Raw genomic sequence first — 18,323 nt, 5'->3', positions numbered from 1 at the left:
GCCGGATCGGACTTGGTCATGGAGCCCCGGGGGACCAGGAACATCGCGCCGGCCGCGCCCTCTGACTTTCTCGGTGACAAGCGTCTCCCACTCTCTCACCCTGCCCTCTATCTCATCATTCAGAATACGCATCGCTCATCTTACAGGCTTTCCCCACTCCAGAAACGCCACTTTACAGCCAAGAAACGCTGCGCCGTGGCACGCCTGAGAAGTGAGTAGAGGGGGGAAAAGGCATGAGGGACAAGTCAAGAGTGAGAGAAGTGTGTGAGAGTTCATCCTTCGGATGAGAGGGGGGCCACCCGCGAGCCGGGAACGCCTTGGTAGTCCAACGCCTGAACGCTTCCACATGCTGTCTACAGTTACGGACCGAAACTATCGCTTGACACCGAGTCTTTAATTCCTATGGAATTCCATTGCAGAGTAAGGAAGGAACTGCAAGCGCTGTCCACGAATCCGGCCCTGTCCTCTTCCCCCTCACTTGTCGCCTGTATTCGTACTCTTCAGGCACAGGTAGACCGTAGCTCAGCTCCTCCTCACAAACACCAGCCAGCCAGGATCACCGCCCAACTCCAGCTCAGCTCGATGGATGTCCCATGATGACAACGGGCATTTTTCTGCCCTAGCCTTTTTACGTCTCCACACTTCATTTGCGATCGTCCCCGTTTCTCTTCAGTTGTTATTGATCTTCGATTGTCCGTGGACCTTACGTATCCGTAGATACTCACCAACCTACTTCGACCCTCGATGGCCAAGACTCACCGGCGCTCGCCGTGGCGTTGGGTCGCCGGATCACAAAAATTACAAGACACCTGAAGAAAGAAAGGAAAAGAAAAGAAAACTTCGCCTCAGCGGCCCTCACTGAAATTGAGAGACATTTATCAGCCGTAAGCTAGTAGAGCTTGACTAGTTCCAATATCTCCTCCCGGTGCTGAAAGCCTGAAAGCAGCTGTGGCTTTTTCCCACTATCACTTTGTCACCGGTGGCGCCTCGGTTTCTCTCTTTTCGCCTTTTCTTCTTCTTGGGCTCGTTCAAGAGTGTTTCTCGTGTACGGACATGTCTCTTATCTCCCCCCCTCACAAGCGCGCGCGCGCGTCACGGTCCTTTTGGTGCTTCATGCTTCTCTTCCACCCTGGGCCGTGTCCTCGACTCGTGGACCGTGTTCGCCCGCCTGTGCCTGTCTCTGCTTCTCAGTGCTCACTCACACCCAGTGTGCCAGTCTGAGGCTCCCCCTCGTCCACCACACCTAGGTAGCACACCTCGCCCTTTTGATTCTCACCCAGCGCCTCAGCGAGTGTCTCACAATGAAGCATGGCTGCGACTCACCCTGCCACAACACCACCAAGAACGCAGAAGGCCAAGCAACTCACCCCGCAAACACGCTTGACGTTCGCTTCTAACTATCCCCCCGGCCCGTTGAACCTCGTGCTCCAACGTCTTCAGCAACTCCCAAAGAACCGTAGAACTGTAAACGTCTGGGCAATGTCTCCCCTCATGATGAATCGTCATCAGATAGCCTTCCGAGTACCGTCTGCCTGCCGACCAGCACATGCTCTTTGGCTCTCCCTCACTTCTTCACTGTGACTGAACTTACTGGGCAACACTACCCCTCCCCCATCCGAGACACGAGAGACAATCCCTCAATCCTCCGTTTGGACCATCTGAAACGCCTATTCGTCCTTGACACGCATGGCACGAACCCTGAATTGCATTGTACAGCATTGCAGAAGTGCGAAAAACAAGGAGGGCAGAAAATAAAAAACTTAATCATTAAATACCTGGATGCTATCCGGTAGATCGTCTCGTTCCAGAGAGAGAGGGCATGACACATCATCTACCCTTTGTCCTGCGCGTACTGACTCTTGTCATAAACTCTGATCATTTGAACCGGAAACCCCTCTTCCCTTCTTGCTATGTAAAATGGTATTTTGCGTATATGCGATAAAAATCCGATGGAAGAAAAAAACATGATCCAATCAGGAGACAACGCCAAGAAACGTTTCTCTCTTCCTTTCTCTCTCTTTCACTTCCCCTCTCCTTCATCCCATTTCCAAAAGGAGTAAAAATAAAAAAAACATTTCATCATGACATTACCCTACGGTCGCCCGCCAGGCCCTGCTTTGCGTTGTCCACAGTCTATATGGGTATTTTGCCCTCGTCTCCTTTTCTAACCTCCCCAGAAACCTGCCCACAAGCGACCCCCGTTTACCAGATGTCATCATCACTCCTGACCATCTCCAACGTCGGCGTCTTGGGCTCCAGCTTCTTCATCCTCTTCCGGTCAGCCTTGGTAATAAGCGACGGCGTCATGGGCACGCAAGGCGTGAAAGGCTGATACGGCGAGTACGGCACCGCCATGCCAGTAGCTGGCGTGCGGGCTCCCGACGGCGACAGAGGTCCCGTGCGCGTGAACACGGTCTGCTTGGTGGTCTGCGACGCCAGCGAAGGCGAGCTGAGCGCGGGCTCGTACGCGCGCAGAGGCAGGGATCCGCCAGTGCGGACTGCCGAGGGCGCCTTGGACCGGAACCCGGCGCCTGGCAGGGGCGAGGCGGGGAGCTGGAACGAGGATCCCGGCTTCGGGGACGAGGGTAGGGTGGAGCTGAATCGGGCGCCCGGCTTCGGGGATTGCGGGAGCCCGATGAGCGGCGCGGTCGATCGCTCCGAGACGGCCGAGTTGGGATCCATTTCGGAGGGCGCTGCTGACGGCTTGCGGACGTGGCCGATGGGGATCTGGCCGCCGATCCGCTCGTCGATGCTCTGGGTGCTCTCCGGGGAGTGGTCCGGGCTGACGGGCGATACTTGGCCGTTGTGCTGGTGGACTCCGTATGGCATCTGCATCTGGCTCATGGGTACTGGAGGGGGCGGAGGCGGCGCGTACTGCCGCGGCGGGATGGCGTTCATCTCTTGAGCCTCCTGTCTCGGGAAAGTTCCCGTCATGGGCGTCATGATGGGTGATGAAATGCTGATACCTCGGACATTCTTGTCCTTCTTGGGAGAACGCAGGGCCGAGAAGATGGATGAGGCTCTCGACTGCTTCTTCTCCGGCTTCTCCTCTGACAGGTTCAGGTTGCCTGGCTTGTGCTTTGTCTTCCTCAGGGATGAGAAGCTGGCATTCGTCGGTGTTGGTAGCTGAGGGTTGGCCGAAAGTACCGGTGATCCTTCCAGCTTGATGCCCTGTAGTTTGGCCTCCTCCTGCTCCATCACGTACTTGTACATCTCCTCAAGTTGCGTTTGCGCCATTTTCTTGTCTTTGGCGACGATCCTCTGGTCAACGGTGAAGTCTATTCCGGGCGCCTGAAGCGTTGACGTTGGTGTTGGGTTGATGTAAGGGGTCTGGGGAGTTGGGTACTCCGGGGTCTGGTACTCCTCGGCACCGGGATACGAAAAGTTGCGAACGGGACTCCGGGGGATGCTCCTGGGCGAACTCGGCACCTCAAGGGTGAGTTTCGGGGGTGACTTTGGATCGTAGAGTGGCTCGTCAAGTCCGATTTCTTCAAAGTTCACCTCGACGTCACCGGCAGTGAGGGCCTCGCGACGTCTTTTCGATAGTACGAGCAACAAACCGGCGACCAGCACCAATGATACTCCGTAGGAACCGACGATGGCGCCGATCTGGTAAGGGAGATATGCAGGGTCTCTGAGAGCGTTTGCAGATGCAGGCGGTCCGTCCTCTGGTGACGGTGCGGGATCCCAATCAATATTCAACGGGTTGTTGTTGCTGCGAGTCTCCGGGACAGACGGTGACGGGGCTGCGTGTGTGATGTAGCTGTTGCTGCAGAAGAAGAAGAAAAGAACGAAGGTCAAGAAGTGAAGCCGAGGACACGAGTTAAGAAGGGCTTGGACGGGTTTCATGGTGAGGTGGTGAGGGCACCGCAACTCTTCTTAAAAGTCAAATCCAGCTTTGATGATCTTACCTCCTGGAGGAGGGTCCGAAACACATTGTGATGGAGAAGTTACATGGAAAGGCACGGATATGTGGCGTACAAAGGGTATATAGCGGCTGGTGAAGTTCGGCAGTGCGTCGAGATTGGCGCTGACCGTGTGCTCTGGACTCTGACTTGCTGAACACCCAGGCACGACTCCTGCGAAGCGGTCGCACTTGCATGATGGCGACGATAAAATAGCGCCCAAAATGGCTCGTGGCTATTAATGTCGTCTGCAGGGGAGGCGGGAGCATCAAGGGCTTCCCGAGATGTGGTTGGACGGATCGACGTGATGGCAGGGGGCCGTAAGCGCCGAGGATGGCTGCCGGGGGCATGATTGGGTTGCTCCGTCACATCCAAGTTGATCCAACCCCGCGCCGTGCCACCCTTCGTTGTCGTTCAACAAGAACTCTGCCAACTCAATTCGTCCTCGCAGGGCAATAACCATGTCCTGCCATGCCCTGCCATGGCCCCAAAAATGGGTGACCACTAAGAGTCGGAATCACCGTGGTTTGTCGTGAACAGTGGTGAAAAAGAGGAGCGGTTCCCGGGTCAGCTGTTCAGGTGGTTCCGCCTGTCGTCCTCGCTTCTCATCCTGTCTCTCAAGATATCTCAACTCTCGACTGTCCAAGGGACACACATGCGAAGCGAATCCAGTCCCCCGATTTCAGGTCCAAGTCCCGGCAGCGGGAAGGCCATCCCTGCGTTGGCCCCATCACTATCTCTTTCTGACCGCATAAGCAGCTGCAATAGGGCGCAACGTTATTGCACTGGCCTTGCCCTCTGGGGCATCGCATCACAGGCGTCCTCGAATGGGATCTCTGCCCAAGTGTGACTTCACATTGCGGGCAGCATTAAAGCGTGATGATCGTAACTTCATCACAGTGATAGGACCGACGCCCTTTTTCTCCCGTACATCGAGCGACATCGACCGATGGAACGTTGGCTTTTGTTTCTGCCCGTTGAGTTGCTCCTGTTTCTCATCCTCGACGGAGGGGAAAACTTTGGGCGAGCACGGTGGATTGTCCGTTCGCTTTCGGCGGGTAGCGAACAACCCTTCACGAGTCATCAAAGCAACAATGAGGGAAACAGACTTTGTCTGAGCGATGCTTATTCGCTTTGCCCAATGGAGCGTTCCATAGTTCCTTACACCCTTCCAGCCGGTCTGGCACGTCTGGGTGTGATGGAAACGGCGGGATGGGACTCTGGATCGAGGAAACAAAAGCCAGCTTGTCGAATCAACGCCACGCATGATGGTCTCGGCATAGAGAAAGGGGGCTGTGGTGTTCACCCCGCGGAGCTCAACCGACAAACCGTCGGCGAATGCATCCGGATCCGAGAGCAGTGTGACTGCACCGCCTATTGAAACCTGTCGATGATTGCCGCAATAGGGCTTCTTTTGCCTGAGCGTTGGAGGAGCATCGAAGCAACGGAAGAAGCCAAACTGAATCGTCGGGTCACCAAGTGGCTGGGTAAGATAAGTAGTTCAGGTCTCAGTGGGTGACTTTGAATGCCACAATGAAAAGGTATGTATTCGTCTGAGACTCAAAGAAAGAAGCCATCGACGAGAGTTTGGCGGTCCGGTATGGGAGCGTTCCTCAGTGCGAGCGTCGTGCAGGTGGGTCGCGGAGCTGTGCGGATCTGCGGATGCACGTGCGTGGCGAGGGATCCTTGGCAGTGGGGCTCATCCCACGTGAGCGGTCACCTGATGTCGTGTACCGGGTACTCAGGTACCGCGATGTTGACTTGGGTGCTGGTGCCACGGTCAAGTAACAGCTAGACGCGTCAACTGAGCCTTGAGACGCGACCCTCTTTGTCAGAAGGTGATGCCAAGCAGAGCATTCACTTCTAAACCACTTCCTGTATATCAATCTTTCCATTTCATGCCTCTTTCTCGCCAATGATCGCCTTCCAACAATGAGCTCGTCAAGTTCGGCCCCAGGCCCGGCCGAATCCATCCTTGCTACGTTGAACCCAGCGCAATGTCGCGCCGTAACATCCAAGAATGCCACTGTCGCCATCCTGGCCGGCCCTGGAAGTGGCAAGACGCACACCTTGACATCGCGTGTCGTTTGGCTCGTGGACAATGTCGGGTACGCGCCTACTGACATGATTGTCGCCACTTTTACAGTCAAGTCCGCACGGGAGATGAAGGAGCGCATCTGCAAGGCCCTTGGGGATGACCGTGGAAAGAAGATTGTCCTCGGCACGTTTCACAGTATTGCTCGCCGTTATCTGGCTGCCTATGGCAAGCGTATCGGGCTTGATGAAAAGTTCGCCATTGCCGACGATGGAGACTCGAGGGCCATCATCCAGAGGATTTGCAAACGATTGCAGCTATCAGTTGATCCCCCTGCTGCAAGATCCTGGATCAGCAAGAAGAAGGCTAGAGGTGACAATCAGGCGCCATTGAAGCGGAATGGCAAGCCAGTGCCCGAGAATCGCGACCTGGAGACATGCTTCCGAGAGTATCAGAGCCACCTCGAGCGGTCGAACCTGCTGGATTACGATGACCTGTTGACTCAATGTGTGGAGCTACTGCGAAAGCATCCTTCATGCGTCGCCAACGTTCAGGCTGTGCTTATCGACGAGTACCAAGACACCAATGGCATTCAATACGAACTCATGAGGCTGTTTGCTCAAGCCCGAGAACGAATCACCATCGTGGGGGATCCCGATCAGAGCATCTACGGTTGGCGGTCCGCCGAGATCAAGAACTTGTACCGTCTTCTAAAGGACTATCCCAAGGCGGACGAAATTTCACTGGAGGAGAACTACCGTTCCTCGCAAGCAATCTTGGATGTCTCCCTGAAGGTCATTCAACAAGATAAGAAGCGCTACCAAAAGATCCTTTTGCCTATCCACAACAAAGGCACGCGACCAGTTCTTCGAAGGCTCAAGTCTGCAGCTGTCGAGGCCGAATGGATTGTGTCGGAAATCAAAAGAGCTCTGCTGATGGCCGGCAAGATGCTAACCTACGATGACGTGGCCATTCTCCTACGGTCGGCAGCGCTTTCCAGGCACGTCGAATCTTGTCTGGGCAAAGCCGGCACTGCATACAAAATGGTTGGTGGTTTCAAGTTCTACGAGCGCGCAGAGGTCAAGGTGATTCTTGACTACCTGCGTGTCATTCACCAGCCCGACAACAATGATGCAGTGGCCCGCATCATCAACGTACCTCGCCGCGGCGTCGGAGACACAACTATCAAGTCCCTTCTTGAGGAAGCCGAGAGCTCCAAGCTCAGTGTTTGGGTGGTACTCAACAAACACTGCCGGGGAGAGCGTCAGGCAAAGACGAACATCAAAAAGGCAATGGAGCAGAAGATTAGCGCAGGGCTTCTCGGACTGATTTCTGGCATCAGAAGGAAGATCGAAGAGCCTCCTACCGGAAGTCCGTACTACCATTTGGTTGATCTCATTCAAAACCTGCTTTCACAGCTCAACTTCCAAAAGTACCTTCAGGAGAACTACCCCGAAGAGCACGAGACGCGATGGGCCAACGTCCAGGAGTTCATCAGTCTGGCGGGCGACTTTATGCGAGACTTGAGCGCCACAGCAGAGGAGGACCGTCTCCCAGTGATCGATGGAGTCCAGCAGGTGCAAGAGAACGACGCCCTTGGCCGGTTCTTGGCAAACGTATCCTTGGCATCGGATGCGCAGCAGAAGGGAGATGCGGAGAACAAGCCGACTGTAACCATATCAACTATCCACGCAGCCAAGGGCCTTGAATGGCCTATTGTCTTTGTACCAGCGGTGTACAATGGATCAATCCCACACTCGAGGTCCGAGGATCTCGACGAAGAACGTCGGCTGCTCTATGTGGCCATGACACGGGCGCAGACACTCCTCTATCTCAGTTTTCCAATGTACAGCTCGCAGAATGGAGGAAACGGGGGCGAGCGTACTGAGCTATCGCCTTTTATCCCATCAGACATTCATCCGTATTTTATGAAAACCGGACCATCTTTCGAGCCTGGAATTCTTCAAGAGATGGGGCGCATTCTCCGAAGGGAGTCTGTCGTGCCAACGCAAGACAAGGTGTACAAGGACCTACCTCCCATGGAACGGCCCGAAGACAACTTGTGGCCCGAAGATCCGGAAGACTCTTTTGGCGAGAGAGGTGCAGGTGGGAGAAATATACCCTGGGCACAAAGACGCCCCCGGGCACAGGCAACTTCAGCATCAGAAGAGGGTGATTCCCAGACGATACCCACCTGGCACACATCTACAACAATGGATAGTGCTTCCAACTTCACTTTGCCGGGCTTCACGACTGCAAGCGCGGCCAGGGAGATGCTGGCCGCTGCAAGGGAAATGGCCGCATCCGCTCAGCGCAATGACTCTAGGCCAAAAAAGTCGGCCGCGCCCAAAAAGGGGACGACGAAGCGGCCAGCTGATCAGCGAAGTCTTCTGGGCTTCGTCAAGAGGACCAAAGGCTTCGTCAAGAGGACCAAGTCCGATTTCTCAGACACATCCTACCCATCAGTACATCGACCATCCGCTCCCGAGCCACGATCGGTTGCTCAAGAGCTCCCAGAGTTGCCAAACTTGCACCAAGCGCAGCGCCCTGTGCCTGCCATCGAGCCAGGCCTCAGTGGTCACCGACTCGGGCAGGGAAGATTACCCGCCAAACCATTAAGACCTGCTTTCGAAGGCACCGCGGGGCCAAAGAAACACTACACAAACTTCTCAAGCTCCCCGCCTCGACCAATGTCTCCCGAAAAGGAGAACCAAGACACAAATGAGCCACCGCCGGTCCGGGAACGGCCGGCGAGCTGCTTACACACAACTACGACTACGAATGGCTTTGGGGGATTCAAGAGGCCGGCGGCGTTGAAGAAGGAAGGGGGCCTTGCACCAATAGACCGGCTGAGGAAGCCCTTTAAGCCGCTGACGATTAATAGATCATGAGGGTTCAAGAGGGCATTTTACTTGGACTTTGTTGCGGCGTTATTACAGGTATGGCATTGCTCGGGGGTTGGTGTAGCATGACGATGGAAGAACATTAGATTAGTACTGTGTACATGGAACATCTTGGTTACAGGATTCCTTGCCTCAGGCACTTGGCCTTAGTGATGAGCCCAATACAAGCCCAATGTACCCGGGTAAATCGAAGTCACTGCGACACAACATTGTTCCTCCGAGCTGACGGAAATGTCTCCACTTTCCCCGGGTGCAGTCGGGGTGGGTGTGCCACCTTCACGCTTAGGCATGTCGTTTTACGATGACTCCAGCGCATCCTTCGTAAAAAGGGCAGACGCTCGGGTCGTAAAGAACGGCGGATGGAGGATATAAGCTCGTCGAGTGCAAAGCAATAGATGAAGATACCATGGTTGGTATCAGTCACTACAAACCATCCAAGCATAGCTCATTGCCAGTAGACTACCTACATATATTCGCTTCTCAATTCTTGAATACAGAATAACCAGAACAGAAATCCAAGAGCCATGTTCGCGGCAACAGCGCGTATTATGACAAGGCCCCTCGGCCTCCCCGCAGGTCTTCGGGCCCGCCCGCTCCAGCGCACCGCCTTCTCCACCACGCCGTTCCGGACCACCGGCGGCACTACATCGGGCAAGAACAGTGGCAACGTCAACGGCAACAAATCGGGAAGCGGAGGAGGAGATCCGATTGAGATTCCGGCATTCAATCTTCGACATATCACTTCGAGTCCCCGGGCGCGGTTCTGGTTGATTACGGGGTTTTGCGTGATTGCGAGTGTGGAGATGTATGGGTGGTATAACTTTGGGCCGAAGATTTTGGGGTGGGAGGGGAAGGGGAAGGATGAGTGATGGAGCTACGCGTGAACATCAAGGGACTCTGAGAAGTTGTGGTTCGCTCGTTTGGGAATTTGTCCCTAGGCGATGGTTTCTCTACATATTTTAGATCGTCAATGCCATCAACCATGGCTTTGAAGGTACCAGCAAGACCCGCCAGATGTGTACTTTTGCGAATAGCTCTCTGGTATGCTTATAGTTTTGCTTATGTATATCCCAAAACCTATCACATCTCCTTTCTGCCAAAGACCGTATGTTCCACCTGGAATGTGTGAATGTGGGGCAAGACTCGACAAGAGGCTCCATGGGGCCCCCAGCAGGAACTCGCGAGTGCCTGCTACACCGTACTATGTCATAGTTGACCTTTCCGCCGATCATCGCACTTAGCGAAGATCAAATTAATATACGTACCAACGGTCTTATCTTGTTAAAAACGTTCGACCAGTACTAGATCATATGTGACCGTGTCGTTGCTTAGATGATATTTTATAAAGAAGGTCTTTAAAGGACCTATGGGGCCTTGCTGGGGATCCTGCCTGCGGCATCCCAGCCGGGCATAGGAAGGCGATTGTGAGGCGAAAGATCCAAACATTGCATTGAAAGGGAATTTTACATGAGAACAGGCTCACTCAAGATCTTAGCAGAAGCTTGTTCAGAGTAATTTCCTGGGCCACCCGCATCACTCATGGCCAGTACAAGGCTGGTCCAACCGTAAGTTTGGTCAGGTCATCGGGTATGGAATTATACTAGGTACCGATGGAATTTCCTAGACAGTGACAGTATGAACGGTGGTCTCTCAGAAAAGTCTTCTTCTCAAAACTTCTCTTTGAAATACGCATAAAGTTCATCAGAATCCACATCGAAGATTGGGCCCTCAAACATCAAGCGTCCGGACGACCTCAGGGACATGCCAGTGGTGGTCTAATTATTGTGAACGCAGTTTGCTAGTAATGATTATGAACTATGCTCCGCCAAATATACTTCGTATCAAAAACTAGGTGGGTAGATGTTTGGAAGGCCAGGGCTAGTTGATGGGCTGTGACACACTGAGTGACGCAAAGGCACCTGTGTGTACCCTGAAAGTTGTCTATCAAGCACACGATGCTCACCGTGATGTAATGTTTCTGTCGGCTGAGATACACAAACAAGTTTAGAACCGAAACCTCCGGGCCGAGCCTTGAGCGGGACTGGATTGGAGTGCCCGGATTACAAGGTACGGATTTGCCCTGGAGTCCGGGGGATATCCCCGCGTGGGCCTCCGGAAGGGCAGCCGACCATATTCCGCATTGGGCAGGTGCCTGACTAAGAGACGCCACGTGACTGTCATCGTGACGCCATTGATTCTGCGGCACTGACAGCGGAGTGGCTGGGGAGCAACTCGCCAATGGAATGGTCCCCAAGCTCCCCCCAGGGCCCCAGCCGAGAGCGAACGATGGCCCCACTTCTGCAGGCAGGAAACACCAGCAGCCGGTCGGGTGGGTGCGGCGTTGCGCACCTCAGGCAGTACCGCAGTGGCCCGTAGTGGGTGCCAGCACTGAGACACCCGCTGCCGCTGCTGGTTTCTGGTGCAACTTGAGGTGGATGACGCAGGCACGCCGTAAAACGCAGGCGTAAGAGTCGCAAGTGCAAGAGCAAAATGCGCCACACGAGCAGCAGCCCACCGCACCTACCTTACCGGAGCTCCCAGAAAGCTTAGGCAGGTTGCTACCCCAGAGGCAGGCGCACCCGGACGGTATCGTGTGTCACTGCAACCGTCCAACCTCCATCCGTCCCTCCCATTCCACACCTCACACTTACCATCTGCCATCAAACCGTCCACCATCCCTTGCTTTGGGATATTTTGCGCGACGGGCGTTTCTTTCCTCTATCTCTAATCATCTTTGCATATTCCTCAATATTCTCCTTCTTCAGCACAACACTCCATCAGTAACCCGACCCTAGCCGCTGAGCGGCACATACGACGCCCACAATGACGCTGTTGAAGCTGCTCGGAGCTGGCGGCCTGCTGCTGGCCTCCCTGAGCAGCGTTGCAGCAGAGCCACTTACACCAAAGCATGAAGCTGGACGATGCGCGATGCGCGGCCATTGTGGCAAAAAGAGCTTCTTTGGCAAGCAGCTACCCTGCCCCGACAATGGTCTGGCTACGGACCCCGATGAAGACCTGCGAAAGCAGATTGTCGACCTTTGCGGTGCCAAATGGAACTCCGGTCCGGTTTGCTGCGATGCTGACCAGGTAAGTTATCGGCATCAAAGCTTGGCTGCTGTTCACCTCACTGATGTGTACTGCTCAACAGGTCGAATCGCTCGCCTCCGAGCTCGGTACCCCGAACCAGATCGTCTCTTCCTGCCCGGCTTGCAAGGACAACTTCTTCAACCTGTTCTGCACCTTCACATGCTCTCCCGACCAGTCCCTCTTCCTGAACATCACAAAGACCCAGGAGAAGAACAAGAAGACTATGGTGACGGAGCTGGACCAGCTCATCTCAAAGGAATATGGAACTGGTTTCTTCGACAGCTGCAAGGAGGTCAAGTTCGGTCCCTCCAACTCCAGGGCCATCGACTTTATCGGAGGTGGCGCAAAGAACTACTCCCAGCTGCTCAAGTTCCTGGGAGACGAAAAGGTCATCGGATCGCCCTTCCAGATCAACTTCCCCACCGAGTACAGCGAGCCGAGCATGGCCCCTCGCGACATGACGCCCAAGAAGTGCAATGACGAGGACCCCAACTACCGTTGCGCTTGCGTCGATTGCCCCGATGTCTGCCCGGAACTCCCGGCCGTCTCGAAGCCTGGCGAATGCCATGTCGGCCTTCTGCCCTGTCTGTCGTTTGCGGCCATCTTCACCTACAGCATCCTCCTGTTCGCTGCCATCGCTGGCGTTGTCGGACACGTTGTTTGGAGACGCCGTGCCAAGAGAGAGAGCGAGCGCCTCCGACTTCTGCAAGATGCTTCTCCCAGCGACGATGAGGATGAGGGCGATTTAGTTCAGAATGGCGCCATGTTTGACAGACCTCAAAGATACTACAAGATCAATACCTGGTGCGACGCGGCCTTTAGCAAGCTCGGCCACGCAGCAGCACGCTACCAGGGAATCACCATTGGTGTGACACTCATTGTCGTCATCATTCTCAGTGCCGGTTGGGTCAGGTTTGACCTTGAGAAAGACCCTGCGCGCCTCTGGGTTAGCCCCACGTCTCCTGCTGCTCAGGAAAAGGCATTTTTTGACGAGCAGTTTGGTCCATTTTACCGCGCCGAGAAGGTCTTCTTGGTCAACGATCAGCACTCTAGCGGCCCTGCTCCTGTACTCAGCTACGACACGCTAATCTGGTGGATGGGTGTTGAGAAGAGCGTTAAGCAGCTGAAGGGCCCCAAATTTGGCGCCACCTTAAACGATATCTGCTTGAAGCCTACTGGCACCTCTTGCGTTGTCCAGTCTGTGGCGACCTACTTTGGCGACGAACCCTCGCTTGTCAACAAGAATGGCTGGGAGGATCAATTGCGACAGTGCGCAAAGTCCCCCGTCGAATGTCGTCCCGACTTTGGCCTTCCTCTTGAGCCGAACATGATTCTCGGCGGTTACGAGGATGATCCCGCTGCTGCTCATGCCATGACCGTCACCTGGGTCGTCCAAAACGCAGCTGAAGGTAGCCCGGCCGTCGAGCGTGCCATGGACTGGGAAGTCGCACTCCGTGACCGTCTTCTCGAGGTTCAACAAGAGGCTTCGGATCGAGGACTTCGACTTTCTTTCTCCACTGAGATCAGCTTGGAGCAGGAGTTGAACAAGTCTACCAACACCGATGCCAAGATTGTGATCATCAGCTATATGATCATGTTCCTCTACGCGTCGCTTGCCCTCGGATCTACTACGCTGTCGTTCCGGGATATGATCAGGAACCCAGCTGTCGCTTTGGTCCAGTCCAAGTTCTCACTCGGCGTGGTTGGCATTCTGATCGTTCTCATGTCCATAAGCGCCTCTATCGGGCTTTTCTCCTGGTTCGGACTCAAGGCAACGCTCATCATTGCCGAGGTCATCCCCTTCATCGTTCTTGCTGTTGGCGTGGACAACATCTTCCTCATCGTTCACGAGTTTGAACGTGTCAACGTTAGCCACCCTGATGAGATGGTCGAGGAGCGTATTGCCAAGGCCCTGGGACGCATGGGGCCGTCGATTCTTCTCTCAGCTCTGACTGAGACTGTTGCTTTCGCACTCGGAACCTTTGTGGGCATGCCCGCGGTGCGCAACTTTGCCGCCTACGCCGCGGGTGCTGTCTTCATCAACGCTATTCTTCAGATCACGCTCTTCATTTCAGTTTTGGCCATGAACCAAATTCGCGTGGAGGACCACAGGGCAGACTGCATCCCTTGCCTCCAGGTCAAGGCAGCCCGTGTCCACCTGGGTGGCGGAAACGGAAATGCCAACGCGCGATTCTACGAAGTCCCGGAAGAGAGCTGGCTGCAGCAATTCATCCGCCGTACATACGCACCGGCCATCCTTGCAAAGCAGGCCAAGGCCATCATTATTGCCATCTTCTTGGGTATCTTTGCCGCTGGAATCGCACTTATCCCCGAGGTGCAGCTTGGCTTGGACCAGCGCGTTGCCATCCCCGACGGCTCCTATCTCATCCCCTATTTCAACGATCTTTACAAATACATGGAGACTGGTCCTCCTGTCTATTTTGTCACCAGAGAGTTCAACGCGACTGCTCGCAAGAACCAACGCGAGATCTGCGCAAGATTCACCACCTGCGACCAGTTCTCCCTCTCTAATATCCTGGAGGGCGAGCGGAAGAGACCCGATGTCTCTTTTATCTCGTCGCCGGCTGCTAGCTGGATCGATGACTTCTTCCTGTGGCTCAACCCTGACCTCGGCGACTCGTGTTGTGTTGAGAACGGCAAGGCATGCTTCGCTGATCGCAACCCGCCTTGGAACATCACCCTTTCGGGTATGCCCCAGGATGGCGAGTTTGTCCACTACCTCGAGAAGTTCCTCAAGGCGCCCACCAACGACGACTGTCCACTTGGAGGCCAAGCATCATACGGTAACGCGGTGGTGGTCGACTCGGAGAAGGACACTATCCCTGCCAGTCACTTCAGAACGATGCATACCCCGCTCCGCAGCCAGGACGACTTCATCAACGCCATGTCGGCAGCCCGAAGAATCGCATCCGACATTACAAAGTCAACGGGTGTTGAGGTCTTCCCCTACAGTCTTTTCTATATCTTCTTTGACCAATACGCCAGCATCGTCTCGCTTACGGGAGCTCTACTCGGCTCGGCTGTGGCAATCATCTTTGTCATTGCATCCATCCTCCTGGGGTCCCTCATGACCGCGCTGGTTGTCACTGTCACAGTCTGCATGACCGTTGTCGATATCATTGGAGCGATGGCAGTCTTTGGCGTGTCATTGAACGCCGTGTCGCTCGTCAACCTGATCATCTGCGTCGGCATTGGTGTGGAGTTTTGCGCGCATATTGCGAGGGCGTTCATGTTCCCGTCACGGACCGTCATGGAGCGCGCCAAGAACCGCTTCCGTGGCCGCGACGCCCGTGCCTGGACAGCTCTGGTCAACGTCGGAGCCTCTGTCTTCTCCGGTATCACCGTCACCAAGCTTCTGGGAGTGTTCGTGCTAGCCTTTACGAGGTCAAAGATCTTTGAGATCTACTACTTCCGAGTGTGGCTGTCTCTGGTCGTTTTCGCAGGCACTCACGCTCTCATCTTCCTCCCCGTTGCTCTCAGCTTGTTTGGAGGAGAGGGGTACGTTGACCCCGAGAGCGAGGGCGGCATCGAGGAGGATCTCGCCAGCCGCAGATACCGCGCTCTCGTCCCGGACGAGGACACTGATTCGGATGACGACTATTAGAATGATTATGGCTCTGCCTAGGTTTTGTCATAATAGTATTGGGAGTAAATAAAGTGGGATTTTGCATTTCATCTAAGTGTACCTTTGAGATTGTGTTTGTAAAAGTGACAATCGGCCTCTCCAATCACAGTCGCCCACAGTCAAACGTGCAATATCGGGGGATTTGTTAGTAGATAGCTCATCGCGTCAGGCTGAATGGCCCTTTAGGCGATTCTATTGTACAGAGGCTCTTTGTCCGTGCCTTGTTGAAGAACTGGTGGCTGGGCATTTTGGACGACAATCCCTCGATGTATGCAGTATAAGGCGAACCACAAGCCTGACGTGCCGGCAACGTCTGGCTGCCACCAACGGCGAGGTGCCACATCGCGGGCGGGAGTCGGAGTGGATTGTGGTGACATGGTTTGTACAGCGCATCATGCCCATTGGGTGTGGGTTGGGCTGGCCGATGTTGGCGGGGGTTAGGTAGTACTCACTACTCTGTACCGTGGTGTTCATGTGGCATTGGGCTGGTGATACGCAGTGTCTGTGGATTGAGATGCGAGACATTGGGTTTAGTTCTTGCTTTCAACCTGTTGAAGTTCGGAATGTCGAAGACTGTAGAAAGTGTCCAATACCAAAGGATCATTCAGTTTCCGTTCCATCTTATCCGTAATACCGAAGGTGTTATACGGAGACTTTGGTCACGAGAGAAGCCAGATTTTTTTATTTTATTCTTCAGACGAAGAGAAACCCCCTACTTTGGATACTCTGTGCCTTTGTACCTAGAAGTGCTCTGTATACGAAGAGGGAAATACAATTAAATCAAAAAAAAAGTAGCCGGGGGTTGGCTTTGGGGGGGGGGGGGGCTTCTTCACCTGAGAGTCAAATTTCCGTACAATAAATTGGCGGGTTTTTCTTGTCGCGCGTGCCCCTTTTGCGACTCGTAACTTTTTGTAAGGGTATTGTATTATATCTGTGTGCCGCAAAGAGACCACCGAACACACAAGTATTCGTACAAGCACAAGACGTGTTCCTCTTCGTAGAGACCGCGGCGCGTGGGATGGTTGATAGCTAGTCAGGCTAGTTCAGGGGTTCGCTGATGATGGCCTCGGTATTGGGGACTGGTGGTGGGCAGCCTTATTCATTCGCAGTGTTCGTGCCTCTGCAACTGTAGAGAGGAATAATGCAGCATCACTACCTTACTTTGCCCTCCATGAGCCCTCTGGACCCTCTCATCTTATACCTGCTGGGACGAATGGACAGCAGAGGACGGATCAGAGTTGGGAGCCAGCGAGGACTGGACTGGACTGGACTCTCACTCAGTGGACTGTCCAACTCACTCAGTCAATGCCATACCTGCGCCGATCCCGCGAGGGCAGAGAGCGGGAGAGAGAGGTCTTGTGACGCCGTTTGGGGCCTTTAGCGAATGGAAACGAGTTATCCATAGGTTGCATAAAGATGATGGAACAGGCGCTTCCTGGGGCCGAGATTGGGGGGAACAGGAATGTTTGGAACGTGGAGAGTTGAGAGAGACAGCGTGCACAAAAGACGAGGTACAAGTCAGAGTACATAGGTACATATAATGGAGACCTTGCCGAAGCCAACTGGACGCGCCAATGTCCCGTCAGCGAATGACAGGTTGCGAAAAGGGGGATCCACCGCCCGAGCTCCCGAAGCGAGAGCCGCCCGCTGTCAGCACTGTCCGCGGGTTGGCTCACCTCTCAGAGCTCAGGATGAGAGGTACCTTATCGCTGGTGCTGGGCTGTCAGGGGTAAGGTACCGGTAGACTTGTTTCCTCTTCCCAACCTGGAAGACGAGAAGCTTGAGAAACAGAGAAGAAGGGCGAGAGGGTGTGAGAGGTCCTCGAAAGCGATAGAACTTCAGGCATTCAATGGCTGTGGCTGCATCCAATCTGTCTTTTGCCCATTGTCCCGACATACCTTACCTTAGGTGGCCTGCTCTAGCTGTACGAATACTCGCTGTTCTCGTCGGGCGTCAGTGCTTCAGACACCTGGGGGCTGCATCCTCTGCCTTAGTGCAGCGCCTGTGCCGGGCGTGCATACATTGGATCGTCTCTACATAGAGCCTAGAAGTACTGAGTAGGTAGGTACCACATCCTATGCTTGGTTTGAGATGATGGGAGTCCAACGTGGGGAAAGGGTCCTGTCTGAGGCGTGAGGTACTTTGAGCTCATGCCGGAACTGAATGTTGGACATTAGCAGCGTCGTCTCCAGCGTCTCCATGTTCCCCCATGCTGCTCCATCCGCCAATCTCGAAGCAACCCTTTTTTTTTTTTTTCTTCTTCTACGGAGAGTACTGCGTAAATCCTCTACCAGGAGTCAAGGACCCATGGCCTTACCTAATTAGACACCTCACCTTTCTCTCTCTACCTCAGCAAAAGGTACCGGCTCAATTCCTTCCTCTGCCCGACCTTACCTTACCTTAGCCCGGCAATCTCCCAGCTTCCCAATTCCTCCTTCACCCCCCTCTCTCTCACTCTGTTCAGCTCTTTCGCCACTGTTCAGAGCTTCCCAACCTGTAGATATCACGACGGCATTTCCGTGTCGTTTCGTGCGTCATTTGTACTCTTTGTTTCGGGTTTCCTTCCAATTGTTTTGTTGCCATCCGTCTGTTGATTTCCCCGCGGTGAGAGTTTAAGCTTTCCCAAACAAGGAAAGTCAAGCAGCAAGGAGAAGGACAAGAAGCAAAAAAAGGAAGAAAAAAAAAAAGGAGACGACCAAGCAAGACACCACCGCGTACGACCGTGTCGCAAGGTAAGTCACAACAAC

At 54.3% G+C, this 18,323-nt stretch overlaps 3 protein-coding genes across 3 annotated transcripts; 2 read left to right on the top strand and 1 right to left on the bottom strand.

Annotated features, from left to right (window-relative positions):
* Nucleotides 1–1,745: 1,745 nt before the first annotated feature.
* Nucleotides 1,746–4,074, bottom strand: BDP81DRAFT_432953 (uncharacterized protein). Its single transcript, XM_060590827.1, has one exon. The coding sequence runs from the start codon at nucleotides 3,847–3,849 to the stop codon at nucleotides 2,203–2,205; it is 1,647 nt and encodes a 548-aa protein (XP_060443109.1). The 5' UTR covers nucleotides 3,850–4,074; the 3' UTR covers nucleotides 1,746–2,202.
* Nucleotides 4,075–9,221: 5,147 nt separating this feature from the next.
* Nucleotides 9,222–9,948, top strand: BDP81DRAFT_408285 (uncharacterized protein). Its single transcript, XM_060589044.1, has one exon. The coding sequence runs from the start codon at nucleotides 9,368–9,370 to the stop codon at nucleotides 9,710–9,712; it is 345 nt and encodes a 114-aa protein (XP_060443108.1). The 5' UTR covers nucleotides 9,222–9,367; the 3' UTR covers nucleotides 9,713–9,948.
* Nucleotides 9,949–11,666: 1,718 nt separating this feature from the next.
* BDP81DRAFT_324542 (patched sphingolipid transporter) lies at nucleotides 11,667–15,555 on the top strand (the record flags this gene model as incomplete). The annotated part of the gene is made up of 2 exons (XM_060584894.1): nucleotides 11,667–11,930; nucleotides 11,992–15,555. The coding sequence occupies 2 exons, from the start codon at nucleotides 11,667–11,669 to the stop codon at nucleotides 15,553–15,555; spliced, it is 3,828 nt and encodes a 1,275-aa protein (XP_060443107.1).
* Between the last annotated feature and the right edge of the window lie 2,768 nt (nucleotides 15,556–18,323).

The sequence above is a fragment of the Colletotrichum phormii genome (assembly GCF_030913505.1).
Source record: "Colletotrichum phormii strain CBS 102054 chromosome Unknown BDP81scaffold_15, whole genome shotgun sequence".
Taxonomy (NCBI): Eukaryota; Fungi; Ascomycota; class Sordariomycetes; order Glomerellales; family Glomerellaceae; genus Colletotrichum; species Colletotrichum phormii.
Note: the sequence above shows the minus strand (reverse complement) of the source record. Positions and strands in the feature narration are given on the sequence as shown.

Bases quoted from the DNA above. Each gene is read 5' to 3' on its own strand.
- BDP81DRAFT_432953 (XM_060590827.1), bottom strand. From the start codon at position 3,849: ATGAAACCCGTCCAAGCCCTTCTTAACTCGTGTCCTCGGCTTCACTTC.
- BDP81DRAFT_408285 (XM_060589044.1), top strand. From the start codon at position 9,368: ATGTTCGCGGCAACAGCGCGTATTATGACAAGGCCCCTCGGCCTCCCC.